This window comes from Pelodiscus sinensis, chromosome 1 (assembly GCF_049634645.1).
Source record: "Pelodiscus sinensis isolate JC-2024 chromosome 1, ASM4963464v1, whole genome shotgun sequence".
Taxonomy (NCBI): Eukaryota; Metazoa; Chordata; order Testudines; family Trionychidae; genus Pelodiscus; species Pelodiscus sinensis.
The window spans coordinates 22,857,977-22,869,231 of NC_134711.1; the positions used below are offsets into that span (position 1 = coordinate 22,857,977).

The window sequence follows — 11,255 nt, forward strand, 5'->3', positions numbered from 1 at the left end:
TACTAATAAAGCTGAGCATTTAGGAGGAGTTCTTGAACAAACACCCAAATATATATATTGGGGGGGGGGGTAGGGATGTAAGCAACTACTCCACTAATCCCTTTCCCCGCCCCTTGCTGCCTCTATCAGAGAGGTGCAGCAAGAGAGCATGAGCCGCTGCTGGGGAGAACCAGGTTAAAAGCCAGTTCCTCCCTGAGCTCCAGCACCATCTCTGTAGGGAGAGGGGAGCAATGGGAAAATGGCAAGAGTGGGAACTGAAACAGTCCAGCTCGCACCGGTCCCTCTGCTCCTCTTCTCCCTTTGGGATGTACAACAGATGCCTGAGGCTCTTGTGCATTTCAAAGGAAAAGGCACAGAGGGGAACCCGCCAGCGGGGACTGCTTTTTTCCCTGCTGGCATGGTTCCCCTGTCTCTCTCCCTTTGAAATATACAAGAGCCCTGGGTGGCTCCTGTACATTACAAAGGCGGCTGCGTAGTGGGATAGAGTGTGCCCCCCTTATCGACTAATCAAGTTGTTGATGGAAATTCTATCAACTACTTGTTTAGCTGATTAATCAAAATTTAACATCCCTAGTGTGGGTGTGGGACTATATAAATACCCCCACAAATTGTATTAGATTGTAGAAACCAAGAATGAAGCCACATTTTCTAGGTTTGTACAGTAGCAATCATGCTCCTCTTTTCAATACACAATGCTGAGTAACATTGTTCATTCACAACTAGATACTACGTAAATAACATTACACAAATGATCTGTTCATAAAGTACTGGTATTTTCTCATCTTGCAAGCATGATTATCAAAACCCAATTCACTTTCCTCTTTCCAAGTGGACTTGGTTCTTTGTGAAAGACTAGCCAACGATACCTGGTTTAACACCATTTCTTGTAAGTATTCCTTGCTTTCCTACCCTGGAAAGGTCAGCTGTCTTATATTGCAAACCTAGGTGTTCCATTATTCATGCTTGATTGTAGTTTCTCCTTCCAAAATGGGATATGGTTTCACTTATATCAGCAGCATTATTAGGCTGTCAAATTTACTAACATTTTTGCCTTTTAAAGTCTATATACACGCAGGATGATTTGTGGGTTATTAATTAAATCTGCCATACAGCCAGTCCCCGACTTACGAACGAGTTACGTACCAAACACTTGGTCATAACTTGATGTGTTCGTAAGTTGGACCCCATTCATTTAAATGCGGCGGCGCTGTTCGTAAGTGCAGACTGCACATTCGTAAGTCGGGGACCAGCTAAAATGCGCTTAATGGGAGGTCGGTCATAAATACGAACAGTCGTAAGTCGACGTGTTCATAAGTCGGGGACTGGCTGTATATCCACATCTTCTTCCTTAACTTCTCTTCTAAACAAGTTCTTCAAACCTATTTATGAAGTACAAAGTCTTTACCTTGACTGAATAATCTAAAGTTGACCACTGTATCATAAACTCTGAGAAGAAATAAGACACGAAAAGAAAGAACTGTTCTCAATTGCATTTATCCACCACTCCACTTCTATTTTTAGATTCCTCTTTGGCTTGGAAGTGGAGTGATGAGTAACAGCAATTCCTTTTCCATCAACTTGCCACTGCTTAACAGCAACAGTACTTTCTGTCCATAACTGCAAAACACTCCCTCCCAAAAAACCCCAAGACATTCCTTTAGTTTTAAACTTGAGAGAAGATGTAGAGGAAGAGACAATTTCTCCCTTTATTTTCTCTCATCCCCTTGTCTTTACCCTTCTCCATCCCCTCAATGTGACTATGTAAAATATATGTAGCAAAAAAATGCAGTTGCCATCCAATGACAAACTATATATAAAAAAAGAGATGGAATTCTTGTGGTAACACCCTTCTATTGTACAGGCAGTCCCTGGGTTACGTACAAGATAGGGACTGTAGGTTTGTTCTTAAGTTGAATTTGTATGTAAGTCGGAACTGGCATCCAGATTCAGCCACTGTTGAAACTGACCAGCAGCGGCTGAATCGGACACGCCTGGGGCAGAGCAGCTGGGCAGAGCTGCTCCTCGGCGCTACTAGACCAACCCGGCAGCACCCCAGCTGCTCTGCCCCAGGTGTTCCCAAGTCAGCCGCTGCTGAAACTGACCAGCGGCTGACTACAGGAAGCCCAAGGAAGAGCTGCTCTGCCCGGGGCTTCCTGGAATCAGCCGCTGATCAGTTTCAACAGCGGCTGAATCTGGACCCCTGGGACAGAGCAGCTGGGGCGCTGCCGGGTTGGTCCAGTAGCACCGCACCTCGGCGCTGTGGGACCAACCAGGCAGCCCCCCAGCTGCTCTACCCCAGGCGTCGGCAAGAAAAGCCTGGTCTGCTGGGGGAGGGGAGGTGCACTAACTGTGTCCCCCCCTCCCCCCCCAGCAGACCAGGGAGACGTGGATCGGCTTTTCTCGCTGCGGAGGACACGGGTGGCGGGACAGCGGCGTGTCTCGGTGGTCCCACAGCCCGCGTCCTCTGCGGCGAGAAAAGCCGCTCCGCGTCTCCCTGGTCTGCTGGGGGGGGGGGGTGCGTTAGCTCCACATCTCCCTGGTCTGCTGGAGGGAAGCGCTCCCCATGCCGCCGGAGGTGGCGACAGTGGGGGAGGCACCCTGCACTAGCCCCCCCCCCCTCCCAGTTCATAACTAAAGGTCCGACTTAAGTCGGACTGACGTAACCCGGGGATTGTCTGTATTAGGGATGTTAGCATATAGCCATTTAAATGATTAACTGATAAACCTAGGCTTATTGGTTAATCCAAACGATTGCATGCAAACCTCCCCCCTCCCCTCACTGCCTCTGTGTCAGAGGCAGCAAGGGGGGGAGCGGGAACCAGCACCCCTGGGGACCCAGCTATTACTCCAGCATCCTCGCAAATGCTGGTTCCTGTGGAGCCACCTTCCCCTTCCCCACAATAGAGACAGCAACACAGGGAAGGGGACCGGTGGAATGCCAGCGCAACCTCTGCTCACAGAGAACTCAGCACTCCCGTGGACAGGGTCTGCTGCTGTGGAGCAGCCTCTGTCTGTGGTGGGCCCAGACTCAAAATGGACAGAGGCTGCTCCAGGGAATGCCAGAACAGCCTCTGTCCATGAGGAGCTTGGGTCCCCCAGACAGGAGCTGCTGCTGCCCCATGCTACTACCTCAATATCAAAGGAGCAGCATGGGGCAGCAGGTGGGAGCCAATTTTTAAATTGGCTCTTCTCATGGAACTGCTCCTCTTCCTACCCCAGGTTGCTGCCTCTGACACAGAGGCAGCAGTGCAGAATGGCAGGAGGCTCACCAGGAATGCACTGGCTGTTGGATCCACTCCTGGGGAGGATTATAGTAACCATGTAACCACTAAAAATTCTTGTGGCTATACGATTACTGAAATAGCCAACAACTAATATCCCTAGCTTGTATAACTTATAGATACACGCTAAAGAAAAGTCTCCCCATATAGTACTAGAATACAATAACTACAATGTTCTGGCTCCCCAACTTCCCTTTAACACATTAATCAAAGCTCTATTTCTGAGGAAAAAGAATGTGCAGTTGAATTAAACAGAAAATGTTAAAAAGGACATCAAGAACTTTATATCTAGTCCTTCCCACCCTTTTCTGAAGGCCTGAGCGCTCTTTCAGGTAGTAAATCTTCCCTTCAGTTCTCAGAGAATTTGGATTTTACAATATTTTCTTGGGGTTTTTTTAATAAATGTTTTCCATGCTTGCTACTATGTGCAAGATCCATAAAACAGGGGCAGATGACCAACTACACAGATGAAAATAGCAACACAGAGTGCAGTCAAATGCACAACAGAAAAGTTTTCAAATTTTTCATATTAACCTTAAATGTTACTTATAGGGATGTAAGGAAGTAGTCGTATCAGCTCACACCGGGTCTGGGACCAAACCCCTCCGTGGCTCTGCAATTTAAAAGGCAGTAGGAGCTTGGGGCAGGCTGCTCCTCGGCTCCTCCTGTGTTTCAAATTGCAGAGCTTCAGCAGGGTTTGATCCCAGACTTGGAGTGAGCGGGAACTGAGCTGGGTTGCCTGCCTAGCTGGCAGCAACCCCCTGTCCGCAGGGGGGTCCCAGTGGGGAGTTGGGACCCCCAATGGACAGGGGCAGCGGAGGGGGGGGGAGAGAGAAGGGGCTGTTTCTGCAAAGCAGCCCCTGTCCATTGGGGGTCCCAACTCCCCACTGGGACCCCCCTGCGGACAGGGGGCTGCTGCCAGCTGGGCAGGCAACCCAGCTCAGTTCCCGCTCACTCCAAGTCTGGGATCAAACCCTGCTGAAGCTCTGCAATTTGAAACACAGGAGGAGCCGAGGAGCAGCCTGCCCCAAGCTCCTACTGCCTTTTAAATTGCAGAGCCACGGAGGGGTTTGGTCCCAGACCCGGTGTGAGCTGGAACTGAGCCAGGCTGCCTATTGACTAATCAAGTAGCCAATAAAAATGTTAACGACTACTCAATTAAAGACCCACTTCTTAACATCCTAGTTACTTTAAGAGTAAGTAAAAAATTATGTCACTTTAAGTTGGCATCCATTAGTACACTGCAACTTGAATTTGGAGCTGCCAGATCAAATATGAAATAGCAAAACTGTACTATAAAATACAAGTATCAGAGGGGTAGCCGTGTTAGTCTGAATCTGCAAAAGCGACGAGGAGTCCTGTGGCACCTTATAGACTAACTGAAGTGTAGGAGCATAAGCTTTCGTGGGCACATGCATCTGACTAAGTGGGTCTTTGCCCACGAAAGCTTATGCTCCTACACTTCAGTTAGTCTATAAGGTGCCACAGGACTCCTCGTCGCTATAAAATACAGTAGTTCTTATTATAGTCACATATTTGCTCTGTAAAAAGACTAACTCCAATCCAGTTTACAACATTCAATGTGCACATTTTTCCATTTCTGTTCTTACATACATATATATATACACACACATACACACAGATATACACTTCCTTTACTTAGTTTAGGAAAACAATGCTAAACTTTACTACTATAATGTAACTGGATGTCAGTCTTTGCATTAAACAGGGGTTCCTTTAGATTATTCACAATCTCAAGATTAATTTTAAAAGATTAAACGCATTGGAGTCCAGTAGATTTAAGACTACATCTTAATGTACTGCTTCCAGGAAAGTGAAGCAAATTAACAATTTACGCCTCTTAAGTCAATCTTGATTTTACATGTAGTTTCTTCCTCCCTTCCCTATTTGTATGGTTATTTCAGTGGTGCTTTCCCAGGATCAATAAAAAAATTTTCCAAATTGTATTCCTGTTTCCCACCCCCACCCTGTATGAAATAGTTACTTCCCAAAGTCCACTTCCTCTTCCATTTCTCAGACCTGAAAGTGCTCCCAACGCCCTTGAGTCTTGCACAATATCCGCAGCCTCCTCCCCACATTTCAGTCAATCCCAGATGTAACGTCTACATCAAGATTTTTTTATTCATAGACCATTATCAGATTATGAGATCTGAAAAGGCTAAAAAATACATTGTTATTCTAAATCCCACAGGGTAATACAACAGGCTACAGCCACATATTGTACATGCAATTTGCTAACTCACTACCTTCATTCCATCACCCCAGAGACAGGCTAAATTATGTTTCCATATTAAATGTTTATACAACATTTAAAGTCATACTGACATATCCACCCAACTAAACCCATTGTTCCCCGCTCAGATCACCTACTCAGCCAATCAAATCATTTCAAGTTTTTTAATAATCAGCATAAAGAAAAAAAGATAAACAGTGAATAAACCTGGTTCTAATCTAGATTTATATCCCTTCTCCTCCCACATGCATGCACACAGGAAGGCTGTTGGTGAAGTGATCTCAAAGGAGAGGACGAGGGATACAGCCTGGAGTTGTAGTTGGGGGGGGGGGGGTGTTTGAGGGAAGGATGCTAGCCTCCAAGAACACACCCTACCATGTTTTGTCTGAAAAGATCAAAAGGGGGGTTCAATGACAAACAATTGAGGGCAGAAAACGCCAAACTATTCAAAATTGCCATCATGACCCCCCCACTAACGCCACAGACGAGGCCGCAGACAGATCCTGAAAAGGAACAAGATCGTCTCCCCCCCCCCCCCCTCCCAATTAGCCAGGACGCTCCTTATCTTCCCAGGAAAGGGGTTGGGTTCAGTCGAGCAGGCTCTAAGCAGCAGACTGACGTGGTTAGCGAGAGGGCACTCAAGGGGAGTCGCTCTCCTATCTTCTCCTCCCCAAGAAGGGTTCAGGCTGGGTATCGGAAGGGCATGCTCCGGCAGGCCAGTGCCCGCTCCCCCCGAACAGGAGCTGGGGCAACGTCCAGGCTCAGGCTCACACCACAGGAGAGCTTGGGAAACGGGCTGGGGGGGGGGGTGCAATGGCAGCTCGCGCAGGGGGATGCTACACCTCCCCCCCCCCCATACACACTGGCGCGCGCGCCGCGAACACACCCCACCCGTCTCTCCTGCCCAGCCCACACGGGACCCTCTCCGCGGCCCCCAGGCAGAGACCGGCGCTGAGCGCCCCCACCCCACCCTCTCACCATGAAGTCGCTGGCGAAGTTGTCGTCCCCATTGTGGTCCGTGTCCTTCATGGCCTGGACTCGCTGGATGAATTTCCGCAGGATCTCCTCTTGCTCCATCCTGCCTCCCTCCCCGCGGAGCCGGAGCCCCAGCCCCGGCCGCCCCTCACGATCCCCGCCGCCTCGGCTCGCTCAGGCCGCCTGCCTCCCGACGCCGCCCCTCACACAACTTCCCTCCGGCTCAGCGCCGCCCGGCCGCCTTCTCCATCCTCCCTCCGGTCGCTCGCCCCTCCCCACTGCAGCCGCCGCCACCACCGACACGCTTAGGGAAGGGACGCGACGAGACCGAGACCACCCCCACCCCCCTCGCGCAGGCGCGGCCCCAGCCCCTCAGCCTTTTCTAACCCCGCCCCCGCCTCCTGCCATTGGCGAGTCGTTCAGCAGCTTCTCTGTGATGGGTTGCGTCGAACGTCAGTCTCCGGCCTGCCCAACCTTTATTCTCCTCCCCTCCAGTTTCCCGTGGATAGGGCCTTCCTGAAGCTCTGCATGGAACTTTGGGAGGGACCATTAAAGCTAGCGGGGGGGAAGTGAGTGGAACGAGACAAGCACAGCGCAAAGAGGGGTGCGGCTCGCTGCGGCGACTACAGGTCCCAGGGTGTAATGCCTGATGGAGCAGAGCATGCTGGGAGCTGTAGTCAGCCCAGGGCTATATCCCAGGCTGATGAGAGGCACTGAGCGAGGGAGATTCTTTAAGCGTCTCATTGAAACACGCACAGCACAATCCGCTTCCCCATGCGTGAGACTCGGCTTCTCAGACACCCCTCGTCCCCGCTGCTGCGTGACGCTGAGGGACCACGCCTGATGGGATCTCTGCCGCCCACAAGTGAGGCTTGCCCCAGGTCTGAGCGGAGTTTTGCCAGTCCTCAGGCACATCGCTGTATAATAATCGGAGACAGGAAATACATTAAACTGGCTAGACTACAACAACGGGGACTGTTGTAATTATTTCCAAAGCAAATGTTATACACCCAAGAATTTAAGAATCGAGATTATATTTAAAGAAACTCAAACGCGTTCAAATGTGGAAGTAAAGATTTGTAGGACGAAAACATCCTTAATTCTGCTCTGTATGACCTTATTTTAAATTCCTAGCCCCAAATTAACATAGATTGTTGTCTGGGATTTTTTTAAATTTCAAAATATGATGCAAAGAGATAAAACTAGAAAGCCAATAAAAATGCTACCCATCTGATTTTACTAGTGAGTGGCAGACATGAAATATCAATCTATGTTGATTAGAGCCACAGTTACTGGCAGGTTCTAGATACTTTGCAGAATTCTATCTAGAGCTATACAAAACAGTTAGCATACTGACCAGTTAAATAAAGCTTGCAGGTGCAGCTGCTTTGCATCACCAAAGGAGTACAGAGCAGTATGAGCATACTGGCAATTCTCCTGTTCAACTGATAACTATTCTTTTCTGTGTGAAAGGGAATGTAGATTGTAATATCACAGAGAGTATTAGGTAGAACTGGCTGAAAAAAATCAGAATTTTCTGTTGGAAAATGAAGTTTTATTAGAATGTAAAAAAGAGTAGTCCTGTTGCACGGTAAAGACTATACTGCTGTGTCTAGGCTGGCAAGTTTTCTGCAAAAGCAGTTGCTTTTGCGGAAAAACTTGCCAGCTGTCTACACTGGCCACTTGAATTTCCGCAAGAACACTGACTTCCTACTGTCTGAAATCAGTGCTTCTTGCGGAAATACTATGCTGCTCCTGTTTGGGCAAAAGTCCCTTTTGCACAAAGCTTTTGCGCAAAAGGGCCAGTGTAGACAGCTCAGATTTGTTTTGCACAAAAAAGCCCCAATCGCAAAAATGGCGATTGGGGCTTTTTTGCGGAAAAGTGTCCGTGCCAATCTAGACGCTCTTTTCCACAAATGCTGTTAACGGAAATCTTTTCCATTAAAAGCATTTGCGGAAAATCATGCCAGTCTAGACGTAGCCCTCATGTATTAGGTCATAGGCCTTCATGGATGAAACCCACTCTAATTCATCCAATGAAGTGGATTTTATCCACAAAAGCTCATGACCTAATACATTTGTTATTCTCTAAGGTTATGTCTACACAGCAGAGTTATTTTGAAATAATGGCAAACTGGAGGACTTCTTACTCCAACTTCCTGTAGCTCTCATTTTACGAGGAGTAAGGGAAGTTGAAGGAAGAGTGTTGTTTCTCATACGTCCTGCTGCATAGATAGCACCAAAAGCTGAATTAAGCTATTTCGACTTAAGCTACGTAATCGGCGTAGCTCAAGTTGGGTAGCTTAATTCGACTTTTGCCCTACTGTGTAGACGTGCCATAAGATGCCACAGGGCTGCTTATTGTTTTTACAGTTACAGACTAATAAGGCTACCCTTCTAAGACTTTTATTGGAACATGTCCATTTTCATTACATTTTTATTGGAAAAAGTAAAAAAGAATTGTTTTTTAACATCTTATTTTTGACACTATCAAAATGTTTAATTTCACTAAGATAAATATTTAATGTTGACTTTATCATTTCATTTAAATTTGTATCTATATATATTAAAGTGTGTCTGTGTGCAAGTCTGTTCAAGAATTTCTCCTAAATGGTAAGAACTAGGGCCACCAAATTTGGTATGCAGTTTCCTTTTCTAACTTAAAGCAAGGTCAGAGTTTGGTTTTGCCAAGACAACCGGAAGCCCTGAGAAAAGCACTGTTTTCCATAACATGCAAAGGGAGGGGCTTCTGTTCAGAGGGACGCAATATGAGAATAGCACTGGCCTCCTGCACTCCCCACACATCTTCAAAACCCTGCAATGACTCCTGCACGCCCTATACCACTAGCCCCCTTCCCTGGAGGACCCACGCAATACATGGCAAGTCTGCTTGTATTATATATTATAAATTGTATTTCAACATTATAAAAATGATTCAGCATTATCAAATAGGAGTGCTTTTACATTTTATTCAGCAGTATCAAAATAAAATGTTTCAATGGTCTTGATTTTTTTTCAACTTTTTGTGCTATAGAGCAGTTAATAAGTTTTGCTACTGGTTTTAATTTGGAATGAATGGTTATATGCGCTAATTTACGGTAACTGCCCATTAAAATGTGAACCTAGTTTCCAGTTTGAATTTGTATAGCTTTAATTTCCAGCCATTAGATTTAATTTAAGTCTTTGTCTGTATTCACATTGTAAACGGGGTGGAATACAGCCTGAGTTAAAGGGGAATGTGGGCTCTATCTCCAGCTGAGTCAACTAGCATGGATTTAAAGGACCACCAAATCTAAGTCGGAGGTTTGTGTATGTGAATAAAAGAAAGATTTGGGGCAAAAATTGGTTAAAAACCCCAGTCAGCTCAGTAGTGACAACAAACCCTGTGGATACATCTGCATTGGGAGCAAGCCTCCCAATGTGGGTAGGCAAATTTGTGCTAGCAAGGCTCAAACTGATATGCTAGGAATAGCAGCATGAAAGTTGCTGCACTGGCAAAGACTCTGAGCTCAGCTCCAGAAGGGTTGATAGGTTCCAGTGCAGGTAGCTAGCGTAGCCTCTGTTGGTGCAGCAATTTCCATTGTGCTATTTTTAGCATGCTAACTGAAACTGTTACTCAGTCTGTGAGGCTTGCTCATAGTTGCGGTGTAATCATACATATCATCTATTAGCATGAAGAGACTTCTATCAGATATCTTCTCCTATTGTAAGTTCTATTGTACTGTGACCAAGTCATGTTTTAATCTCTTTCTCTTTAATAATTTAAAAATAAATTAAGTTTGCTTCTTTAATTACACCCATAGTTTATTCTAGTTCTCCAAAGTGAAATACACTGTACCAGTGTAAAGTGCCTTAGAATAGTATAACTGCCTCTACACTATTTTGGTTAAAAATCACACCTTTCACATATAGATATGCTAAGAAATATTTTTAAGTGCACTCCAACCTTAAAGTCTCTCATTGTGAGGCATGTTTCTCAACAGTGGATGTTCATGGGACCTAGTGAGGAAGAAAGTTATGTATAGGGGATACATACTAGAAACAGGACTGAATGCCCAGTACTGATGCTTTTGAAAGAATCCCTGTGACACAGGTGTCTTGTCTCTACTGTGCAGAGGAAGCACTGCTGGAGATACTTAACACAGGAGCTGTTAAAAGTACAAATATATCAGCTCTCAGATGCTGGTCTCCACTCCAGATCCTTGCTTTGCATAACACTAGTCTCCCTAACACAACCAGCCATTCTTCTGGGTCTACACACAAGTTGCTTTCCTTCTCCTTCCCTACCTTCAGTTTTTTTATCTCAACAACTGATAACATCTTATTTCCCCCTAACACCAGAAAACAATACTAAGAGTAGCTAAAGGGCTGGGGAAGTGGCTGAGGTATTGTTGAGATAACGGGACTAATGACATTACCCTTAATTGTGAGCTGAATTGTAAAAAGTATGCAGAAGTTTATAAGATGATACAATAGCCTATAGTAACAATGGTTGATAGAAAATAAGCCAAATTGTTTTCAATAATTAATGTCATGATTAAGTACAAGGAAACCAGATGGGGACAAAATTAGTCCAAACAAAAAACCTAAGATGGTATGAATGAAATCATGTTTGTTAAAACAGAAGATGCAGAATCAAAAATTAATGAACCAAAATTGGTGTATCAGATTAGGTATAATTGGGGCACAAAATAATAATGAGATGGGCTATTCCACCCATTGCTTCCTTTTTGGCACCTTTAAAA

The 11,255-nt window shown here is 45.9% G+C and overlaps 1 protein-coding gene across 3 annotated transcripts in view; it reads right to left on the reverse strand.

The window, feature by feature from the left end:
- The window catches only part of PTPN12 (protein tyrosine phosphatase non-receptor type 12), a 153,689-nt gene extending 146,834 nt beyond the window's left edge, over positions 1–6,855 (reverse strand). For 2 of the 3 annotated variants that reach the window (XR_012903327.1, XM_075926702.1), the window contains exon 1: positions 6,514–6,855. Coding sequence is in view for 2 of the 3 variants with exons in the window: in XM_075926702.1 (XP_075782817.1) it covers positions 6,514–6,612 (99 nt within the window). In the remaining variant the exon portion in view is untranslated. The remainder of the gene's footprint in view (positions 1–6,513) is intronic. The other variant, XM_075926692.1, reaches the window with a different exon arrangement.
- Positions 6,856–11,255: the final 4,400 nt, after the last annotated feature.